The following is a 24,913-nucleotide window of genomic DNA, read 5'->3' as shown; positions in this document are numbered from 1 at the left end:
GAGAGGGATCCTGTCTCACAGTAAAGCTTGTCTCAGGTCTAGCACCCAAAGACCCCAAGTTTCAGGATCCAAAGGTATTTATACACCATAACTCCTCCCACAATTTAACATAATCCAAGTGATTCATATACAGTAAGTGTGGAATAGAGAGAAACCACCAGTCTGATATCAGCCTAGTCACTTGCTATCTTATATACTTTACTTAAAATAGATCTATTACTAAGAAACAGGCTCATAACATAGGAAACCATCTATTGGAATTCATCTTTGCCATCTCAGATGAAGCTTCTCTTGCCCCATTCCTCTGAGTTGTTTTCTATTGTAAAGGCTTTCCACCATATTGCTTTAAGCATGACTTTCCAACCTCTCCCTAGCTCTGATTGGTCCCTTTCACTTCAGAAGTTACTATTTTTGTATTTGACCTTTAAGCTGATTTGGTAGCTATACCTAATCACAACTGGAAGTCAGATAGATGAATTCTAGGTAAGTGGTATTATAGACTAGCTGACAATATAGCATTTGCATTTGCTCTACCAATATCTATCTTGCTGACTTCATTATCATCTTCTCAATTTACTAGAGAATATCTAATTATTTAAAAATCACAGTTTGTTGGCTATAAACTGATTAGTACTATCATTAAATTACTTGTATGAAAGTTATGGGGAAAATCTCACTCACAGGGTCCATATTTTGTTTCCAGATTTTTGGTATCACAAATCTACAAATAGTGTTTTATGTGTGAGTTTTGGGGTTTTTTTTATTGTTGTTGCTGTTATTTTGCTGTCAATAATATTTTGGGGGCATATAATCATATATACCCCTTGGATCTCAGATCCTTGAATCAAAGGTTATGAACAATTTAGTAACCTATATCATTTGTTTCTTAAAATAGGGTAAATATTGTTGAAAATGCTGCCTTCAGGATATTAGGAGAGAGACTGATTAGCCGGAAATCTGAACTCATGAAAGCTTATCAAAAGTATGATCCGAATAACACAGGTAAAAACAAAAACCACAAAACACACAGTTACCAGCTTCTCTGAACACATCAATCCACACATAGACAATTCTTCATTTTCTTTTTTTTCCTTTTGATTTCAATTCTTCAATTTCTTTAGAAATGAAGGTAATCCAGTAATAAAGATATAGATAGGAAGGAGGAAGGAAGAAAACAAGCATTTACGAGACTCTTATTATATGAGAAGCACTGTGCTTTGTGCTTTGCAAATGTCACATTTGATCCTCACAACAACCGTGGGAGGTACGTGTTATTATTATCCTCGGATTACAGTTGAACTGAGGCAGATAGCTGTTAAGCGGTTTACGTAGGGTCACACAGCTAATAAGTTGACTGGAGGCCAGATCTGGACTCAGGTCTTTTTGACCTAGGTCTAGTGCTCTATCCACTACTTACCTACCTTGCATCAGATAGATAGAAAGATAGATACATAGATAAAACATTGTCTAGGTGCTTACTATGTACACTGTGCTAAGCACTGGGGATAAAAAGCAAAAACCAGATTTCTTAGAGCTTCCAATGATATAGTAGTTCTACAGGGGACTCATTGATTCTTGAATCAGCCTCAGGGTAGAGTCATTCACAAGGGGATGAGGCAGCTGGTGGTAAAAGTGGAACAGTTTAGAGAATGAGCCAAAAATAAGGTGAACAGCATGTCTGAGGCTTCTAATGAAGTCTAGACAGAGACTCACCAATCAAGACAGAATTCATTATTCCCTGAAACACTCTCTTTTCATCAAAATACTTCAAATATAGACAGTATAGTCTTCCAAATCTGCCAAGCAACTTGCTCAAAGGAAGCTGGGTTCCTTGGAAGGGGTCATTCCTCTCTTGGGGCACCAGGACTCTATTGCCCTATAGCACCTCTCTCTTGGTAATGACGTTAGCTCCCATCAGTTGAATTATCATCTCTTTTAGGATGGCTCCTAAATCTGCATTATGTGACCCTCATTACTTTCCAAGCTCTGGTTCTATATTGTCAACTCCCTACTATGTATCTCCACCTGGATGTCCTGTTAGAATAAAAAAACTCAAAATGTCAAAAAGGGAAGCAATGATCCCCTCCCTCCCCAAATCCATCATCTCCAAATTTCCCTATTCCTGTTGAGAGCTCCACCATCCATGTAATCACCAAAATCTATTACTTGAGTAATACTTGACTTTTCATTCTCACAAATATCCCACATAAAACCAGTTGCCGGGTTGTACCAATTCTATCTCTACAATAACTCTCACATCTTCTTCTCTCCCATAATATGATCGTCACACTCACTCAGGCTTTCATCACGGACTATTACAAGAGTCCTCCTAACCTGTCTCTATGCTCTAGTCTTTTCCTTCATCAGTTCATCCTTCATGCAGCTCAAAGAGGTTAATGAGTATTTGACTCTGGTCACAAAGTTAGTAGATGTATCATAGGGTATTTAAACTGTGGTATCTCTAATTCCAAGTCTAACACTCCTACTATACCATTCATCATCCTGGTCTTACTGGTTTTCCTTTCCCTATACTCAAGATCTAGAAAGGAAGACAAGGTAAATAAGGGATGAAAAGGATAGGAAAAGGGAAAGAAATAAGCATTTATTAAGTCCCTACTCTATGCCCAACACTGTGCTAAATGCTTTACAAATACTATCTCATGTTCTCCTCACAACAACCCTAGGAGGTAGGTGCTATTATTATCCCCATTTTGCAGTTGAAGAAACTGAGGCAGATAGTCATTAAGTGACTTGCCCTGGGTCACACAGTTAGGAAGTGACTGAGGCTGGATTTGAACTCAAATCTTCTTGACTCCAGGCTCAGAGCTCTATCCACTGTGTGCCCTAGCTGTCTTATATAAGGCAATGTACAAGAAACACTTTAAAAACCTAAGCAAATAAGAAATATCATAGTAGAAACTACAACTAAATGCTATGTAAAGCAAGGAAGAAATTTATATATAGTGACATGAATAGGGGAAGCCTTTCTTCTGAGCCAATTCTTAAAATGATAGATTTAATTTGGTAGAGAGGAAGGGAGTAGGTATTCAAAGAAGGTGGAACAACCAAGCCTTAAATGGAGGTAGAAATGGGCAGAATTTGTGTAGAAGATTAGCCTGACTTGAGTAGTGGGTGAGTGATAGGGAGTAGCATAATAGGCACTTAAATGCTTATTGATTGACTATTTGAGAATACTTATCCTTGATTGCATATACACAACAAATTAAAGTAGGAAGAGGATAAAATCAGGTATACTAGAAAGAGGTAATTGTAGCCATGTAGGCATGAACTGTTGAAGACCAGAACATGGATGACAGTTGTAGAGATGAGAGAAGGGAACAACTTTGAAAGACACTAAGAAAAAAAAAATAACAGTACTTATTGATTCACTGGGTAGAAAGAGAAAGAGGATGATGGAGAAATCAAACAGTATAAGCTTAAAGTATATAATATGGTGTAATGGTACTATTGCCATTTATGTGGAAATTAGGAAGAGGAATTGTTTTGTGTGAGAAAAAGGTTTTCAGGTTAAGCATATCTATATGGAAATGTCCTGTCTCCTAATTAGAAATAGAATACTAGGGAAAAGGTGAGAGATTAGGACTGAAGAAGAGAGAGAGAAAGAAATGCTTGTTTGTTGATTAGTCAGAAAGTTTAGAGGAATGAGAATGAAGAAAAAAGAAGATTGTGTAGGGGGGAAGTGGGAAGGCAAGAAATGAGATTTGCCTTTAAACATTTAAAGGTACAAAGGGATGTCATGTACAAGGTTCATTCAATTTATTCTTTATGACTCCAGAGGCCAGAGCTCAACCAAGGAGTTAAAGTTATAGGTGGGAAGTTTTTGGCTCAAGAGAAGGAAGAATTTCTAATAATTAGAGCTATTTGAAAAGGCAGTACATTGCTCAATATGTTAATACATGTGAAATTATGCAAAACATATTTCTGTGTTAGCCATGTTAAAAAAAAACACAAGGAAAATATGCTTCAGTCTACATTCAGACTCCATCAGTTCTTTCTTTGGAAATGGATAGCATTTTTCATCATTAAGTCCTTTGGAATTGTCTTAGATCATTGTATTGATCAGAGTAGCTAAATCATTCACAGCTGATCATCATTACAATATTGCTATTACTATGCACAATGTTCTGCTTCTGCTCACTTCATTTTGCATCAGTTAATATGTCTTCCCAAACTTTTTTGAAACCATTCTGCTTGTCATTTCTTATAGCATAATAGTATTTCATCACAATCATATACTATAATTTGTTCAGCTACTTCCTAATTGATGGGCATCCCCTTAACTTTCAATTCTTTGCCACCAAAAAAGAGCTGCTATAAATTATTTTTTTAATATAGGTACTTTTCCTTCTTCTTTGATTGCTTTGGGATACAGACATAGTAGTGGTATTGCTGGATCAAAAAGTAATGTACAATTTTATAGCCCTTTGGGCCTAGTTCCAAAATGATCTTGAGAATACCAGTTCACAACTTCACTAACAATATATTAATGTCCCAATTTTCCCCCTCCAACTTTTGTCATTTTCTTTTCCTGTCATATTAGCCAATCTGATAGGTGTGAGGTGGCACCTCATGGTTGTATTAATTTGCATTTCTCTAATCGACAGTGATTTAGAGCATTTTTTTCATATGCCTATAGATAGCTTTGATTTCTTCTTAAGGAAACTGCCTCTTCAGATCTTTTGACTATTTATTAATTGGGGAATGACTTGTATTCTTATAAATATGACTCAATTCTCTATATATTTGAGAAATGAGGCCTGATTTATCAGGGAGACTTGCTGAAAAAATTTTCTCCCACTTTCCTGATTTCCTTCTAATCTTGGTTGCATTAGTTCTGTTTGTGTAAAACCTTTTTAATTTCATGTAATCAGAATTATCCATTTCATATCCCATGATCCCCTCAATCTCTTTTTTGGTCATAAGTTCTTCCCTTATTCATGGATCTGACAAGTAAAATTTTCTATGCTTCCTTAATTTGCTTATGATATCACCCTTTATGTCTAAGTCATGTGCCCATTTTGACTTTATTCTGGTATACTTTGTAAGATGTTCATCTATACTTAGTTTCTACCAAATTGCTTTCCAGTCTTCCCAGCAATTGTTTTCAAATAGTGAGTTCTTGTTGTCAAATCTTGGATCTTCAGCTATATCAAACACGAGGTCACTATGGTTATTTAGTACTGTGCATTTTGTACTTAATCTATTCCACTGATCCATCACTCTATTTCTTAGTCAGTACCAGGTTGTTTTGATGATTACTGCTTTGCAATACAATTTGAGATCTGATACCATTAGGCCACATTTTTTCATTTATTCATATTTTTTCATTCATTCTCTTGATATTCTTGATCTTTTGTTCTTCCAGATGAATTTTGTTATTATTTTTCTAGTTCTTTAAAATAATTTTCCATAGTTTGATTGGTATGGCACTGAATAAATAAATTCTATCTATAGAATTGTCCTATTTATTATTATATTGACTAGGCTTACTATGTGAAAATAATTATTAAAAATCAATTTCTTGGGGGACCCAGAAATCACTTTCTCAGTCCTTTCTCTGCCCACTCCAGAAAGTCCATTTCTTTGAGAAAATTCATCTGGTCTCATCTGGGACAAACTGAAGGGAACAAAAAACATGGAGATGGATTCCTTTATCTAGGTGTGGTTTGATCCCAACAGTCCTTCACCCAGCTGTACAAAAGAATCTATCTCCATTCCTTTTGTTTCCCTGGGTTTGTCCCAGATGAGATTTGATGAAGTTTCACAAGGAAAACTAGACTTTCTGAAGTGGAGGGAAAAAGGACTGAGAAAGTGATCTCTGGGTCCTCCAAGAAATTAATTATTAATTATACTCTCACACTACTCATGAGAAATTAGTGTTTCTCCAATTGTTTTGATCTGTCTTTATTTATGTGAAAAGTGTTTTGTAATTGTGTTTATATAGTTCCTTGGATTCATCTTGGCAAGTAGACTCCCAAATATTTTATATTGTTTTCTAGTGTTTTAATAGAAATAAGTATTGTATTTTGTCAGAAACTTTTTGTTTGTTTGTTTTTAGTGAGGCAATTGGGGTTAAGTGACTTGCCCAGGGTCACACAGCTAGTAAGTGTTAAGTGTCTGAGGCCGGATTTGAACTCAGGTACTCCTGAATCCAGGGCCGGTGCTTTATCCACTACGCCACCTAGCCACCCTGTCAGAAACTTAATGCATATATTGAGATAATAATATTTTTTGGTCATTTTTGTTATTGATATGGTCAATTATGCTGATAGTTTTCCTAATATTGAATCAGCCCTTCCTTCCTGGTATAAATCCCACTTGGTCATAGATTACATTGCTGTAATCTCCTTGCTAGTGTTTTATTTTAAAATTGTGCTTCAGTATTCTTTTGGAAAATTGGTCTGTTTTTCTGTCTGTCTGTCTCCTCTTCTCTTTCTGGTTTAGGTATCAACATTATATTTCTATCATAAAAAGAATTTGGTCAGACTCCTTCTTTGCCTATTTCCCCAAATAGTTTATATAGTATTGGAATTAATTATTCTTTAAATGTTTAGTAGAATTCACTTGTGAATCCATCTGGTCCTAGGAATTTTTTCTTAGTGAGCTCATTTATGTCATGTTCAATTTCTTTTTCAAAAATAGTATTTTCTTTTTCTTTCTTTCTTTTTCTTTCTTTCTTTTCTTTTTTCTTTTGCAGGGCAATGAGGGTTAAGTGACTTGCCCAGGGTCATGCAGCTAGTAAGTATCCAGTGTCTGAGGTAGGATTTGAACTCAGGTGCTCCTGAATCCAGGACCCATGCTTTATCCACTGAGCCACCTAGTGGCCCCCAAAGATAGTATTTTCTAAGATAGATTTAAGTATACTATTTCCTCTTCTGTTAATCTGGGCAATTCATATTTTTGTAAATATTCATCTCTTTCTCTTAGATTGTTAGTTTTACTGGAATATAATTAGTCAAAATAACTCCATTTAAGCATTTAATTGGAGATTTAAAATTTGTCCTGGTATTTTTATTTGCAGCGTCTAAATCATTGATCTGCTCTTTCTCTTTTTTATTGTTGTAAGCATTTGGTGATATAAAAATTCCCAAAGTACTGCTTTTGTCTGTATCCCCCAAAATTATGTTGTCTCATTGTTGTCATTTTCTTTAATGAAATTGAATGTTTCTGTGATTTGTTCTTTGACCCACTCATTCTTTAAGATTAATTTATTTAGTTTCCAATTTATTTATTTATTTGTTTGTTTGTTTATTTATTTGTGGGGCAATGGGGGTTAAGTGACTTGCCCGGGGTCACACAGCTGGTAAGTGTCAAGTGTCTGAGGCTGGATTTGAACTCAGGTCCTCCTGAATCCAGGGCTGGTGCTTTTATCCACTGTGCCACCTAGCTGCCCCCTACCAATTTATTTTTAATATATATTTTCATAGCCTTTTATTGAATGTAATTTTTATTGCATTATGGTCTGGAAAAGATGCATTTAATATTTCTGCTTTTCTGCATTTGTTTGTGAGGCTTTTATGCCCTAATACATGCTCAATTTTTGTGAAGGTTGCATGTACAGCTAAGAAGAAGGTATACTCTTTTCTATTCCCCATTCATTTTTTCCCAGAGGTCTATCATATCTAACTTTTCTAAAATTTTATTCATCTCCTTAACTTCTTTCTTATTTATTCTATCATTAGATTTATCTAGTTCTGAAAGGGGATTGTTGAGGTTCACCACTAGTATAGTTTAATTGGTTATTTTCTCCTATAATTATTTAACTTTTCCTTTAATAATTTAAATGCTATACCATTTGATGCTTATTTGTTTAGTATTGATAATATTTCATTGTTTATGGTACCTTTTTAGCAAAGTATAGTTTCTCTGTTTATTTCTTTTAATTAGGTCTAATTTTGCTTTTACTTTGTCTAAGATCATGATTGCTACCTCTTCTTCTCCTTTTCCTCCTCCTCAGCTGAATCATAATAGATTCTGTTCCAGCCCCTTATTTTTATTCTGTGTGTGTCTTTCTCTGTTTCAAGTGTTTTTCTTGTAAACAACATATTGTTGGATTCTGGTTTCTAATACATTCTGCTTTTGGTTTTTTGGGTGAGTTCATCCCATTCACATTCACAGTTATCAACTATTAAATTATTAATAGTTATTAATAGTTACTGTGTTTTCCTTCATCCTATTTCCATCCCCCATTTATCTTTTTTTTCTATCATTTTAACTTGTCCTTTCTCAAAATTCTCTTTTATTTCTGACCACTCAATCTGCCCTTTCTTCTCTTGGATATGAGCCCTGCTCTTTTCCCCTTTCCTCCTACTTCCTTGTTGGGTGAGTTAGATTTCAATACCCAACTGAATGTGTATGTTATTCCATCTGTGAGCCAATTCCAATGAGAGTAAGGTTCAACCATTTCCATCACCCCCCCCATATCATCTTCTGCTCTAAAAGCTCTTCCTTGTGCACTTCTTTTATGTGAGATAATGTCCCCTGTTCTTCCTCTCCCTTTCCCCTTCTCCTAATGCATCCCTCTTTCTCACCCTTTCATTTTTTTTTTTTACATCATCCCATCCTTGTCAACTCATACCCATGGCCTCTGTCTATGTATACTCCTTCCAAATTCCCTAATTATGAGGAAGTTTTTAGGAGTTGCAAGTATCATCTTCCCATAAAAGAATATAAACAATTTAACCTTATTGATCCCTTCATGATTTCCCTATTAATGTTTACCTTTTTATGCTTGAGTTTTGTATTTGAAAGTCAAATTTTCTATTCAACTCTGGTCTTTTTTTATCAGGAGTGCTTAAATGTCCTCATTTCATTAAATATCCATTTCTCCCCCTGAAGAATTATACTCAGTTTTGTTGGGTAGGTTGTTCTTGGTTGTAATCCTTGCTTCTTTGTCTTCCAGAATATCATATTATAAGCCTTATGCTCTTTTAATGTGGAAAATACCACTAACTGTGGCTCCATGCAATCTGAATTATTTCTTTCTGGCTCCTTGCAGTATTTTCTTCTTGACCTGGGAGCTCTGGAATTTTAATATTCCTGGGACTTTTAACTTTGGGATCTCTTTCAGGAGGTGATCAGTGTATTCTTTCAGTTTTTATTTTTTCCTCTGGTTCTAGGATGTCAGACATTTTTGCCTAATTATTTCTTGAAGGATGATATCTAGGTACTTTTTTTGATCATGGATTTCAGGTAGTACAATAATTCTTAAAATATCTTTCCTAAATCTATTTTCCAGGTCGGTTATTTTTCCAATGAGGTATTTAACATTTTCTTCTATTTTCCCCTATTTTTGGACTTTGTTTCATTGTTTTTTGATTTTTCATGGAGTCATTAGCCCAATTCTAATTTTTTAGGAATTATTTTCTTCAGTGATCTTTTATACCTATTTTCCATTTGGCCAAGTGTACTTTTTAAGGAGTTCTTTTCTTCAGTGAGCTTTTGTATCTTTTCCCCCCACATGTCCAATTCTCCTTTTTAAGAAGTACTTCTTTTCAGTGGATTTTTGTGCCTCTTACACTTTGGCCAATTCTGTTTTTTAATGTGTTTTTTTTTTCCGTGCCCCATTTACTGAGCTCTGGACTATCTTTTCATAATTATTTTGCATCACTCTCATATGGTCAGGTTCATTTTTTGTATTGTTTGCTCATTTTCCCATTGTATTTCTTGATTTTAAACTTTATTTAAAGTTGGGTTTTGCTCCCAAGGTAGAGGGAGCACTCTTTGAAACTTAAGGTTTTACATGCTATTATTTTCAGAGCTAGTTTGGGGGGGGGGTCTGTTAAATCATTGGTGTTTATAAGGTGGTATGATCCAAGAAAAGCTATGGTCACTACTCTCCTGGCCTATGCTCTGGTCTTTGCTCAAGAAGGGAACTTGTTCCCCTGTAGCTGCAAGTATGAGTGTTCCTCTTGTCCTTAGAACTGTGATCAGGTCCTCTGATACCTTGCAAATGACCACAAACACACTTCTCTGCCCTGGAACTATGACCATGGCCCCTCTACCCCTGTGGTCATGAATGTTAGTGCTCCTCTTTGCCTTGGAACTCTGACCCTGAACTGTGTATGGTCAGTGCAATATGGTCCTGAGTTCACTACCAGCAAAGCGTCCTCTGCATTCCCTTTCTGACTAGTTGTCCAATCCCCTTATCATCTGGGGCTGAGAGCTGCTGAAGCCATTATTTCCATGGATGCAGCCATCTCCAAGACCTGCTGCTGCTGTTGTAGTGGCAGTGTTCTATTGCCTGCAACTGCATTCCAGGCCAACCACCACCCCTGCCACCTCCTAAGTTTTCTTGGGCTGGAAAAATGTCTCATCCTGACTTTTCGTTAACTCTGACACTCTGGAATTTCATCTGAGGTTTTATTTTAAAGTTCCTTGGAGGAGAATGTTGGAAGTTCAGCTGAGTCACTGTCGATGCTTCATCATCTTTGTTCCATGACTCTCCTCCCACCCTTCAATATAATGCCTTTCCATAAAGATCTTAATTATAATAAGGAAGTTAAGAAACATACACTATATAGAAAATAGGGGTTTAATAAATGCTTTCTCTATCTTCAGAAGGTAAATATGAACAGTGTTATGCAAGTTCATAGGAAGTGGAGATCTCTTCTGGTTTGGCATGGGGCATGAATCAAGGAAGGATACATTGGAGGGACATTTGTGTGGGGGTTTTTTTTTTTGTTTTTTTGTTTTTTTGCCCAGGGTCACACAGCTAATAAGTGTCAAGTGTCTGAGGGCAGATTTGAACTCAGGTCCTCCTGAATCTAGGGCCAGTTCTTTATCCACTGTACCACCTACCTGCTCCCTGAGATTTGTGTCTTTTGTGGAAAGATTATTATGACTTTGACAGGTACAGATTAGGAAACGGGATGTTCTTTGTAGGTTTATAAAATGGAGTGAGCAAAGGTACAAAGTCAGGAAAACAAAGTATATATTCCAAAAAACTGAGGATATTTCTGTTTAACTGGAGCATAGACCATATAGTGTATACACTCAGATCTTTATTAACTAAATGAATGAGTGAGCAAAGGAAGGGAGAAAGAACTTTTGGGTGAGAGGAGAATTCAGAAAGTATAGTGTCATACAAGCAAGAAAAGAGTTTTAAAGAGGATGGGGTGGTCATCACAACGTAAGAGAGGCAGTCAAGCGATTCAGTAGATAAAACAGTGGATGTGTAGTCAGAAAGGCCTGAGTTAAAAAACTGGCCTCAGACACTTGCTAGCTGTGTGACCCTGGGTAAGTCACTTAACTTCTGTCTGACTTAGTTTCCCCATCATTAAAATGGGAGCAATATTAGTACTTGCTCCTGAGGGTTGTTGTGAAGAGAAAATAAGATAATATTTGCAAAATGCTTTACAAATCTTAAAGTCCTTCCTTCCTTCTTTCCTTCCTCCCTCTCCCTCCCTCCCTACCACCCTCCTTTTCTCTCCCTCCCTGCCTTCTTTTCCTCCTTTCCTCCTTCTTCCTTCCTTTCCTCTTCTCTTTCTCTCTGTTCCCATTAAGAATCAGACCCTTTCATGTGGGTACTCTGCCCAAAGGAATATACTTTTTTTTAATTAATAAAGTATTTTATTTTTTTTTCCATTACATGTAAAGATAGTTCTCAACTTTTGTTTATACAAGCTTTACAATTTCAGATTTTTCTCCCTCCCTCCCCTCCCTCTCCCCTCCCCTAGACAGCAGGTAATCTGATATAGGTTTTACATATATATATACACACATAACATTAAACATATTTCTGCATTAGTCATGTTATAAGAGAAAAAAATCAGAGCAATGATGAAAAACCTCAAAATAGAAAAAAACAACAGCATCAAAAACAAAAGAAATAGTATGGTTCATTCAGCATCTATACTCCGCAGTTCTTTTTTTTTTTTCTTGGATTTGGAGATCCTCTTCCATCACGAGTTCCCTGGAACTCTTCTGTACCATTGCATTGGTGAGAAGAATATAGTCCATCACAGTAGATCAACACTCAATGTTGATGATACTGTGTACAATGTTCTTCTGGTTCTGCTCATTTCACTCATCATCAGCTCACGCAAGACCCTCCAGGTTTCTCTGAACTCCTCCTGCTCATCATTTCTTACAGCACAATAGTGGAATATACATTTTGATTACTGAATCCTCACAAAATATTTTGGGGTCTGGGGGCTAGATTTTTTTCTTCCCTACTTATTTATTCTATCATTAAGAAAACAACAGACCATGCCCCCATCATAATCAGTCATCTAGCAGGAGAAATTTCAGTAACAATCATATTTGCTTCTCTTCTTGGCTCCCAGAAAGTTTTATCTGACCATAGTAGTCAGAGGCAACTCTGGCCAACCAGTGGCAATTCAACCCCAGTTACTACCTTCTAGGGGCTTATCTCACTCATGAGTGACTCTTGTGTTCCTCCATGATTCCACCTCAGTGTCCCTGGATGCATATCCCTCCTCTCTTTGGAGAACCTTTCTATTCCTTCCAAGACAAGGGGAAAAATCATTGTTCCATTTATTGTGGTTGGTTTTTTTTTAAGGGCAATGAGGGTTAAGTGACTTGCCCAGGGTCACACAGCTAGTAAGTGTCAAGTGTCTGAGGCCAGATTTGAACCACTGTGCCACCTACCTGCCCCCCCCCCCCCGCACCGTTCCATTTAGAAAGAACTTCTCTATAGTCCATGAATCCTGACATGCCAAAGAATTCTAGTCTACCCACAGAACTGTGATCTGCCATGGGTAATTCTCCATGTCCCAGAGTTAACTCAGAGTTAACACATGTACATTTTGCCTTCCTTGGTTGAATGTAAGATCCTTGAGGGCAGGAGCTTTTTTTTGTCTTTGTATCACCAATCCCTGGCATATGGTGGGTACTTAAGTAAAGCCTATTGATTGCTTGCTTACCAAATGTTTAACCATGGGCTGGTCACTTGATTTGTCTCGGTTTCCTCTGACACTTAATAGCTTCGTGACCACAACCCAGCCATTTCATCTTTCTCAGTTTCTTCATCTATAAAAAAGAGGATAATAGCTAAAGCACCTACCTCATAGTATTGTTATGAAGCTCGAAGGAGTATAAAGAAAGTGCTTTGCAAACCTAAAGTGCTATGTAAATGAGAACTAAGAGGATTCATTTTTTGCCTAATTATAATGATGTCATGGCCTCTTCTCTTTAGGAAAAATTTCTATCAGAGACTGGGCAAAGGCTACAGGAGAAATTGTAGAATTGAAGCTTCCATGGTTATCTTTGTGCTCTCGACTGGTCAATCTGATTGAAAATGGACAAGTTTTTTATACTATGGGTTTTAAGGATCTGCCTGTAGTAAAAGCTCCTGAAGAGGTAAGAAGCTTGACATTATATCTTTTTTATTTATGTATTTTTTTTTTTGCGGGGCAATGAGGGTTAAGTGACTTGCCCAGGGTCACACAGCTAGTACGTGTCAAGTGTTTGAGGTCAGATTTGAACTCAGGTCCTCCTGAATCCAGGGCTGGTGTTCTATCCATTGCGCCACCTAGCTGCCTCTTGACATTCTTTCTTAATCATTCAGGGAAGGAAGTGCCTTCTCTGTAAGATTAGAATAACTACAGGATTTTATTCTTTCCAAGTCTGGGGATGAGTGATGGGTGGGACAGGGAGTAGCTGAGAGTATGGCACTCTAAGGAAAGGAGATACATCCTGTTCTCTAAAAACCCACTGCTTTTGAAAGCTTATTGGGAATATCCAATTAGTTATGCTATTCAAGAGGTAACTTTTTATTTTTTTATTTTAGTGAGGCAATTGGGGTTAAGTGATTTGCCCACGGTCACACAGCTAGTAAGTGTCAAGTGTCTGAGGCTGGATTTGAACTCAGGTACTCCTGACTCCAGGGCTGGTGCTCTATTTACTGCACCACCTAGCTGCCCCTCAAGAGGTAACTTAAGCTAGAATGGTAGATAAAATACTGGACCTGGAATCAGAAAGACCTGAGGTCAAATATTACCTCTGGTACTTATGGTACTGTATGACCATAGGCAAGTCACTTTACCCATGTGACCTTCAGGCAACTCAGTAAAATTTCTGTACTAAGTTGTAGATAGAGCACAACCCGAGTTTGTAGAAGGGATTGCCACAATGACAAAAATCCCAGATACTTGACATATTCAAGAGTATATGTTGGGGGCAGCTAGATGGCACAATGGATAGAGCACCAGCCCTGGAGTCAGGAGTACCTGAGTTCAAATCTGGCCTCAGACACTTAACACTCACTAGCTGTGTGACCCTGGGCAAGTCACTAAACCCCAATTGCCTCACTAAAAAAAAAAAGAGTATATGTTAAGAGCTCTGGATTTGGAACCAGAGCATATGGGTTCCAATCCCAATTTGGCTACTGTGTTATCTCGTGTAAGCAGCTTTGCCTCTCTGGGTCTTAGATTCCTCACCTATAAAAATAAAGGTTTGGATTAGAGCCACCTTATGACACTTTTGAAATTTTATACAGTGCTCGGTACAAAAGGAGAGTTGCCTTCCTTATGCTAGCAGAAATCATATAAATTATAAGATAATATGATTGAAATATCATTGATTGGGCAAGTCACTTAACCCCAATTGCCTCACTAAAAAAAAAAAAAAAGAAATATCATTGATAATAATGATGTGAGGCAGCACAGTGGTTAGAGAGTTGACTTCAGAACCAGGAAGACTAGGTTTAAGTGCCACTTCTGACACATACTAGCTAATTGACTAGAAAAATCACTTGACTTTTTAGCATAGAGAAGGTACCATCCTGCATTGTTAGAATTTCCTCATTCAGGAATTCCCTGTTCTAATGATGTCATAGGTCCCATTCATATTTTTATTGTTACTGAAGCTTATTCTAATGCTGTTAATTTAAAATGTTAATTTAGAAAATGCTTTTTTTTAAGGCTAAATCAGGGATGGTAGAGACCCTTGTCAGATACAGATCTGACTTGAAGATCATATTCAACACCATTGACCAAGATCATTCAGGTAAATCAATGACTTTAATTAATTCCATGGCAGACAGAAACAGAGCTAGCCCGGTTTTCAGAAATGAAAACTCCAATCCCTTTCACCCATTGCTATTTTCTACTTAACATTACCCAACATATTAAAATGTAAAACATAGGTATGGCAATCTTTTGTTGCTCTTAAAAATAAATTTGGTTAGGCCAGTGATTAAAAGACCCAAGATAGTCCTTACTTTACATATATATATATATATATATATAGTCCTGTGTTTATATATACACACATACATACACCTACATATACATGGAGAAAGACTATCATATGTGTATGTATGTATATGTATGTATGTGTGTGTGTGTGTGTGTATATATATATATATATATATATATATATATATATATATATATATATATATATACATAGAGAGAGAGAGAGAGAGAGAGAGAGAGAGGCTAAACTTTGAAAAATCCTTTAAAAAGCTGCCAGCATCAATGGCAGGTGACATTTCAAAAAAAGTAGTCACTCTTTTAAAAATAAATTTTATTGGAGCTTTTTTGTTTCCAGCAGTCATTTTGTGATAGATTCAGCATGCCATTTCTCAACACTTCCTTAAAACAAAGAAAAAGAGTAAAGCAAAATATATTGACTGTGTCCGACAGCGTATGTAATGTTGTGCCCCTCTAGCCCCTCAAGATTAGCAAATTTATTCCCTTTTAAATTTTTTCTCGGAATGTGTACTTATTTATTCCTAGAGTTAGAGTTTTATTCTTGGAGAATAGTATAGAAAGACCTAGTCACTCAATTGAACTTTGGATATACTTAAATGCAAATAAATTACTTTAAAAGAACAATAATTAAAATACATCATTCATGACAACCAGGTCTTTTCCATCACCAATATCAACATTATAGATATATTATATAAACAATGAATAATCATTTACCCCATATGTTGAAAGTAATTACTGCTAATTTAGGTTGTTTGAAATTATGGGGAGAGTCACTTCCCAGGTCAAACTTTTGTGACTGGGTGCTAGACAGGCTTTTTACTTCATCCTAATCTCCTACTAAATTCCAGATTTTCCTATAATTCCTGTACCACTCGCTGTCCCATAATGTACATTCTGATGACAAAAGCAAGAAGCACTGTTTCTTTATTTGCCCATCCCTAGCCCTAGTTTTCACTTGGTTGCTTTTTCACTTTTCCAGATTCCCACTATTCTTCCCCTTTCCTGATCTTCACATTTTATTAGTTGGTGAGAAATGTGAAGAACTTATTTCATGATAAAGTACAAGTCTTGCTTGCTCCTGCTGAGGGTCTTTAAATGAAAATTCACATCCTTTTTCTTTCTTCTCAGGTTTGATCTCCATGGATGAATTTCGTGCTATGTGGAAACTGTTTTGTTCTCACTACAATGTTGACATCGACGATACTTACGTCAACCAACTGGCTTACAGCATGGATCTCAACAAAGATGGCAGTATTGACTTTAATGAGTTTTTAACAGCCTTTGATGTGGTTCACAGACTTGAAGGAAACAAATAAGACATAACCCTCAAATCTCAAAATTTATGAAATTCCTTAGACTGTCTCTACAATGTTAGGCCCTCATGCAGAGCTGAAATCTTTATTAGGGCTCTTAACATTCATAGGCAGTGGAGGAGGAGAGTAGACCCCCAGCTATCTCAACAAGCATGGATGAACAATATGAATAAAAGAAGTTCCCAGTGAGCAATTAGTGATTCATATAGGTTATATACCTTCTTGTAGGGTCTATGCTCTAGGTTTAGGGCTACACATTGTCAAGTGAGAAATCAAGGTTTGATCCTGGGTACTGGTTCCTCAGATCCCACTTTTAGCTGGAGACCAAAGCATAATCAGAATAATACAATTTAACTAAAGAAGTCTGGAGAGAGGGAAAGAATGAAAGCATCCCAAAGAACACAGAAAATTAGTCAACATTCTGTATGTGAAACATTTTGGAACAAGAGGATGAGGAATAACAGGGAACTGGTGAAATAAAATGTTATTTCCATCTCTGCCATCTTTTTTAAATACACCATAGTCGCTAAGTCCCTCTTGAACAAGGTGAAGGGAACAGATGGATGACATGGTAAAACTAGTGAAACTTGCAGCAGCATCAGAAGTCATCCTGTACAACTCCAACTATATAATTACCCTTAACATTGCTGAATTGTAAAGTATTATTCGGAAAGTTTTGTAGAACTACATGCATTAGTAAGAAACAACAACACCAAACCCAGGGAGGAACATTTTTCTCTGACACAGTTACTGAAGACCATGACATTGGAACTGTATTGCAGACAAAACCACCTTATAATACTTGCCAAGCCAGTAGTATAGGGTCTCCGAGGCACATGCCTTTTAGAGGGTGCCACTGTAGGGAAGTTTCTATGATAGCAAGAGTTCTGTTTTCTCTCCTGACTGAAAAATGATGCAGTCTTCCCCCCCATTACTAGCTGCATCACTTCTCAGCTCAGGAATTCTGATGTTTTAGTGACAAAAATGTTCATTCTAATTAGAAGGTAAGAATGAAAGAGGGTAAACAGTGAAGTCTCCCAGTAGGGCATGCAGTCACTCCAGCACAACTACACTGGAATTTGCCCCTTATTACTCCTATTCTTGGGAAATGAAATCATAGAGCCATTGACTCAATACAACAAGTATTTATTAAATGCTTACTATGTGCAGAGTACTATTTCCAAGGAACTGAAGGGAGATAAAGATGTTTAAGATAAGACATGGGTCTCTATTCTTATGGGGCTTAAAGCCTAGCTTAATTTAGTTCCCTTGGCCCCTATTAGTGCATTAGAGCAACAATGACTTGTTACATTCAGTGATCATTTACTCATCTAGGACTTGGCACTACTTGTCCATGTATATCTCTCATTGTGGGCTAGCATCCCTAATTCCCATGTCCACTCTCACTTTCTCAAAGAGGGACCTTCTAACACAAACACTGCCTGTCGATTCTAAATGCTTTTTCCTAGGCTGATTTTTACTTAGTAGACTAATTTTTTTCTGTCAGATTTTCCTAGAAGCCTTTAATCAAAGTCAGTGAAGGGTTTTCAGTGACTTTAAGTACCCCAGAAGCACAGACAGTAAGCCAAGGACACAGATATATGGGGGGAAATTGTTGATTGTGTTGTCTTGTTTTCATATTCAGACACTAATCTCTTCATACATGGAATAGAATAAATTGTATTAATACCTGATAAAGAAACATTGTATTGTTCCAAAATGTGTCATAGGATTACATTTAGTTGTGCAGTCCATGAGGGGTTCTTGAGTTTTAATCCTTAAGCTTCTAATCAGCTTCAGAAAATATGGTTCTCTAAAGAGAGGCTATGATATGTTATGTACTTTCCATTTCTCTGGAGAAAGATGCCAGAGAATTCAGGATGTAAAGTTAGCATTTTAGTTATGAGTATAGTTTCTGGCTGCTTTTAAGAAGAAAACCCAGTGCTTTGGTTTACAAGATAGGCTGAGAAGAGCCAGTTTCTATTCTCTCCCTAAATGAGGGAAAATACTTCAGTTACAGAGAAAATAGCTCAGTCTAGGACTAGCTGTGAGGAGGAAAAGAAGAGGAAGCCTTGTTTACCCTTGGTATGGCCAGGAAGATGGGCAGAACAGGGTATTTTAATGGTATCCACGGACTTGAAAGAGCAGAGAGTAAGTGCCTTTTCTTCTTTCAAATGAGAAGATAGCCTATTTGGAAGAAGAGAACAATGGACAATATGACCCCGCAAAGAGAACTACAGGAAAAAGTTATGAAATTTAGCAATGGTGAGCAAAAAAAAGTTAAGAAAAGAAGTTGGAGTATACAACTATCTCCAAAGTCTAGTTCCATCTCCTTAAAGGAGAGAACTGAAAGGAATATTAAAGAAGGGAACCCACACAAATATATAAGACCAGGAGCCATGAGTAGTCAAAGGATATGAACAAGCAGTTCTCAGAAGAAAAATTTCAAGCCATTAACAACCATTAGAGGCAGTGCTGTGTGGTGGGAAGAGAGCTGGCTTTGAAGCTAGAACAATCTGGTCTCAAGGACTGTCTCTGACTCATACTGCTTGTGTGACCCTAGGCAAGTCACTTAATTCTCTAAAACAGTTTCAGAAATGTTGAACTATACAGTTAGAGGGAGTTTCTTTATCTGGAAGTTCCCCATATCAATGGAATCACAGGTCTAGTCTCTACCCCTATTAACAATCATATGAAAGATTTTTCCAAATCACTAAAAATACCCAAAATGCAAATCAAAACAATTTTGAGGTTTTACCTCAAAACAAATTGGTAAAGATGAAAAAAGTTGGGAATAGACAGTGTTGGAGGGGCAGTAAATTGGTAGTGGTTCTGTGAATTGGTTCAAACATTCTGGAAAACAATTTGGAATTGTGCAAAAAAGTGGTTCCTACAGTTCCTACTCATAGGCATATATCCCAAGGAAGCCCAAGTTAGAAAGTTAGAAAGATCCCATATAGCCCCAAGTATTCATATCAACACTTTTTGTGGTAGTAAATAAATGAGAACAAAGTAGCTGTCCATTGATTAGGGAATGATTAAGTAAATTGTGGTACATGACTAAAATGGGATTATAATGTACTTTAAGAAATGAAAAATTCTTTTGCAGGAGAAATGCCCAGGGAAGTTTCTATTAACTGATGTAAACCAAACAGAATACACAATGATGACCTCAAGGTACATAGGAAATTCATTAATATCAAAATCCAAAAATAAATGCTATGTTAATTCACTCCTATCTCTGTCACACTACCTGAGTAACCTTAGGCTTTAATAGTAAATAGTCAATCAATAAACATTTATTAAGTGTCTACTAGGTGCTAGCCAGTGGCTGAGGATACAAAGAAGAAAAAGAAATATAGTTCTTTCCCCTCAAGGAGCTTACAGTCTAATGGGAAAAACAGTACACACAAGGAAGCTAAAAGGGACAGAGGAGAAGGACCAGCAGAAGGTTCTGGGCATAGGGGTATAGGATTATGGGATATGATATTCTTGGAATGGGAACCAAGCGGAGCTATTGATGGAAAATGAAGGCTTAACTTCTCTGGGCTTCATCAGTAAATGAAGGGGTTGGTCTAGATGACAATAATGCCCAAGTTTGGACCCTGAGAAGAGATAAGAATATGTGTCTCCTCTCTTTTGAACAAAGGTGGGAGATTTGAATGGAGCTCCTCTTACTGTGCCCTGATATCTACTGTTGTTAACTATTGTAAATATGACAATCAGGCCATAGTTTGCCATGCTCTTGTTTGAATCTTGGGTCTGTGCACTGGGCTGTGGCCCTCTATTTTAGAAGATTAAATCATCATTAGGGATAATCACTGTAGAAGTATGCAAATTGTAGTTGTCTACCTAAGTAAACTTAGTGAAACGATACTTAATAATTTACTTAATAAAGTAAACTGTCAGCAGGCTTTGGCTGAGAACCTATGAACAAATGGCCCATCTGAACCTTGAGTCAGCTCTGGGTGAAAATATGTAGGAACAATGACAAAGAATCAGATGCAGTCGTTGGACTTTCCCAATGGCACTTTCCTGATTCCTTCTATAGAGGGGAAGCCCTGACATCAAACGTCAAAGGTCTGTCTTCCATAGCCCTCTATGATTATGTGAAGTTACATTGAATGAAATGTCTATTCTCAACCCAGACATCACCTGATATTACAAGATTGAGGGTAACTAGGACCAACAAATTGCATCTGGGGGAATCTCCAGTAGCCCCTGAGCAGATGAGACAAGTGACTGCTAAGTAGAGGGCTGGCAAGAAGGTCCTCTGTGAAAGGTGCTGGATGCTGACCAAGGCTGAAGTTCAAGGTTGGCAGTGATTTGTCACCCTCCTTCAGGAAGCAATTTATGTGTTAAATCAAAAGGCTTTTTGTGACTCCATCTCTCTAGTTATAGGACAATGGTGGAATACAGATTAGAGGCATGAAGAATAATTGCCCTTCCTCCAATAAATTCTCCAATTTATTTTATTTTTTTTTTGGTGAGGCAATTGGGGTTAAGTGACTTGCCCAGGATCACAGCTTGTAGGTGTCAAGTGTCTGAGGTCAGATTAGAACTCAGGTCCTCCTGACGGGCAGGGCGGGTGCTCTATTCACTGTGCCACCTAGCTGCCCCTGATATTCTCCAATTTTAAATGGTTTTCCATCCCTCTCTTTCCATTCCTTGGCCTTTGCAACTATTTTTTTTTTTGCAGGGCAATGAGGGTTAAGTGACTTGCCCAGGGTCACACAGCTAGTAAGTGTCAAGTGTCTGAGGCTGGATTTGAACTCAGGTCCTCTTGAATCCAAGGCCAGTGCTTTATCCACTGCGCCACCTAGCTGCCCCACTAGCTATCATTATTAATAAATGATTTTTGACTGATTGACTGACCAATGCAGATCAGTACTTGTTCAATGGGGCAGCTAGGTAGAACAGTGGATAGAGCATTCATGAAGATATGCATTCAAATCTTGCCTCAGACACTTACTAGCAATGTGACCCTGAGCAGGGTACTTAACCTTGTTTGCCCCAGTTTCCTTATCTGTAAAATGAGCTGGCAAAAACATTCCAGTATCTTTGTCAAGAAAACTCCAAATGTGGTCACAAGGAGTCAGACATGACTGAACAACAAAACAACAACAAAAAAGCTTTTTCTAATCTCTTCCCCCTCATTCTTATTTTCTTATGTCTCCAGTTTCCAATGTTAATGACACCTTTATTGAAACATTTAAACATCTCTTGGTTTTACTCTTGATTATAACTTATAGGGACTTCTCAACCCCCAACCAACCTTACTGATTTGTACTTAACCATACCTACACTTTAAAAAATTTTATATAGGTATATGTGTATATATGTCTTCTTTAAAGGAGGAAGGGTAGTTTAGATAGAGAGCTGGCCTTAAATCTAGGAATGAATGAATAATATTAATTAACACCTACTATGTACAAAGCACGGTGTTAAAGCCCTGGGTATACAAATAGATAAGCTAGGGGGCAGCTAGGTGGCACAGTGGATAGAGCACCAGCCCTGGATTCAGGAGGAACTGAGTTCAAATCCAGCCTCAGACACTTGACACTTACTAGCTGTGTAACCTTGGGCAAGTCACTTAACCCTCATTGCCCCACAAAACAAACAAACAAAAAAAAAACCCCAAATAGATAAGCTAGCCAGAACCTGTTTCTCAAGGAGGTCCCATTCTAGTGGGGGAGACAATGCTCATCAAAGGTTTCAGCTGCAGGGCAGATGGGGAAATCCTTAGGGTAAAATGGCCAAGCACATGGTGATATATCTTCTTTAGTGCTATTTTCCATGATAAAACCATATTCATTTCTGATGTTGAACCATTTAACACTTCCAAAGACTTTGGTGGTGAGAACTTTCCTTTCTAGACATCCCGTAGCTATTCCTGCTAAGGATGACATTTCTAGCTCACATTTTCAATATGATTCCTTGGATGATGGCTACAGGGGGCAGGCTAAAAGAAGGGAGGGTGATCTGGGGCATGCTGCTGTTCCCAGGCTTCTTGGCCTTAAGATACTAGGTTGTTTCTCCACATGGGTTACTTACTCCCCTGAATGATGACTACATGGATTGGGTTGGAACCAGGTCCATTGGGTTGAACTGGGTGTGATCCTTTTCCTGGGGCTCTTGGGCTTATCTGTCCATAAGTAGCAGTTGGTCAGTGGTTGGTACAAATGGTGGTAAGGATAGTAAGTCCATTCTCCATAAGAGTTGCTCCATTCAATAGGAGCTGCAAGAAGCAGGCAGGAAGCACGGCCTTTCTTAGACTCAGGGTCTTGGGCTACCTCCATTGGAGTCTGAGAGAAGGTAGTGATGGTTTTACTGCCTTGGCACCTGATCTAAGTTTGGAGAGAGCAGTTTCAGCCGAATTGATAAGGTTAGAAGCCAACCAACATTATAAAAGACAGGCAGAAATGATAGGATTTGGGGAGGATGGTGGATTGAGGAAGAAATAGATTTATAAATGACCTGGAGAGTGAAGAGCCCTTATGGAATCAGTGAGAATTGATGACATTGACATCATAATTCCCCCTCCCTCCATTTTCCTCCCATGGAGCTGAATTGCAGGAGGGTAATTAAAAATAACCAGGCTCGCAGTGACTCTTGGGAACCCAATTTCTTCCTAAAGGAAAAGAGCCAATCTGGGGGAATGGGATTTGAAAGCTGGAGCCCAAGTGAAAAAAGAAAGGGTCCAAATAAGCAAATAAAAATGGAAAGCATGGGATTGCGTGATTCATTTAACCAGTTTGACTCATGTTCTGCTAATGTTTCCTCGAACAATATGTTCACAGCTCGATTTAATTATAGACTGTATTTATTGCGGCTACACTAAGCCCATGAAACCCAGTGAATCTCACACAGGCTACAGTAGAGTGTGATGTAGGGAGCAAAACTTCTTTGTGGGAAGGTTGGGAGGTGGCATATTACTGGCCACATGGAGCGAAGAACTAAATGACTGCTCAAAGAGAGGGCAGCTGTCCAAACAAAATGGAAATCATTCTCTGGTGTATCTTAGACCCACTAGTGTCATCTGCCTCTCTAGGCCCCTGTTCCATTGGACTCCTGCCAGCTCATTAGGGTTTCAGGGACTGCTGTGGATGTTTAAAGCCAAAAACAGAGAGGGGGAAATAGGATCGAATCAGTGCTCTCTAAATGCCTTGTAAGCCAAGCTTAGCTATTGGTTCCCAAGTCACCTCACCCTTTTCTTCATTAATGGGATGGTCTGTGGTATGTTGTCTATTCCAATGCTTCCACACAATGTAACTCTCTATATATGATGCTGCTGATGGGGTTTCTTTTCTTTCTTTCTTTCTTTTTTTTTTCTTTTGCGGGGCAATGAGGGTTAAGTGACTTGCCCAGGGTCACACAGCTAGTAAGTTGCAAGTGTCTGAGGCGGATTTGAACTCAGGTCCTCCTGAATCCAGGGCCAGTGCTTTATCCACTGTGCCACCTGGCTGCCCCCTGCTGATGGGGTTTCTAGTCAGCTCCCACACCCTGTAAGATTTAGGGTCTGACACCTCTTACTTAGGAATGTGTAATACCTCACTTCTCTCTGGATTTGACTTGTTTCTCCAACCTACTCTCTCTCTCTCTCTCTCTCTCTCTCTCTCTCTCTCTCTCTCTCTCAGGACAATGAGGGTTAAATGATTTGTTCAGGGTCACACAGCTAGTAAGTGTCAAGTGTCTGAGGCTGGATTTGAACTCAGGTTCTCCTGAATCCAGGGCCAGTACTTTATCTATTGCACCACCTAGCTGTCCCCTCCTACTCTCACATTCCCAGGGATCAACAACTACTCCAGAGTTTACATTAAAACTCTCTCTGGCTCCTAGGGGTAACCTTGTTGAGGGGAAATATACTTCCCTATGCTCCAGCTCTTGTGGCTCCATTCAATATGTTTTCTATTGATACAACCTGCCACTCAAAATAAAGATACTTTTTGATCTTAAACATGATCATTTACTTAATGACTTGGCAAAAGAAATACTCTAGATATTACTATATTAAAGCAAATACATGAATAATAAAATATATTATGATTGTGACATTGAAAATAATTATAATAGACATCAGTTTGGGTAAGCATATTTATTATTATTAATATTATTATTATTTTGGCAGGGCAATTGGGGTTAAGTGACTTGCCCAGGGTCACACAGCTAGTAAGTGTCAAGTGTCTGAGACTGGATTTGAACTCAGGTCCTCCTGAATCCAGGGCTTTTGCTTTAACCACTGCCTAGCTGCCCCAGGGGGTAAGCATATTATTAATTCATCAATATTATACCAGGAAAGGACTGACCACATGTCTCCCTGATATTTCATGGTCCCAGGTCACATGATAGTGGAGGCAGGGAGAGAGCTGCAGCATGCCAATTAGCAGAAGTAGGAGA

The 24,913-nt window shown here is 37.9% G+C and overlaps 1 protein-coding gene across 2 annotated transcripts in view; it reads left to right on the top strand.

The window, feature by feature from the left end:
• The window catches only part of PPEF1 (protein phosphatase with EF-hand domain 1), a 151,802-nt gene extending 132,054 nt beyond the window's left edge, over positions 1 to 19,748 (top strand). For both annotated transcript variants that reach the window (XM_043996780.1, XM_043996781.1), the window contains exons 14-17: positions 896 to 1,002; positions 13,181 to 13,344; positions 14,907 to 14,991; positions 16,332 to 19,748. In XM_043996780.1, coding sequence (XP_043852715.1) covers positions 896 to 1,002; positions 13,181 to 13,344; positions 14,907 to 14,991; positions 16,332 to 16,519 — 544 coding nt within the window. In that variant the 3' untranslated portion in view covers positions 16,520 to 19,748. The remainder of the gene's footprint in view (positions 1 to 895; positions 1,003 to 13,180; positions 13,345 to 14,906; positions 14,992 to 16,331) is intronic.
• Positions 19,749 to 24,913: the final 5,165 nt, after the last annotated feature.

This window comes from Dromiciops gliroides, chromosome 3 (genome assembly GCF_019393635.1).
Source record: "Dromiciops gliroides isolate mDroGli1 chromosome 3, mDroGli1.pri, whole genome shotgun sequence".
Taxonomy (NCBI): Eukaryota; Metazoa; Chordata; class Mammalia; order Microbiotheria; family Microbiotheriidae; genus Dromiciops; species Dromiciops gliroides.
Note: the sequence above shows the minus strand (reverse complement) of the source record. Positions and strands in the feature narration are given on the sequence as shown.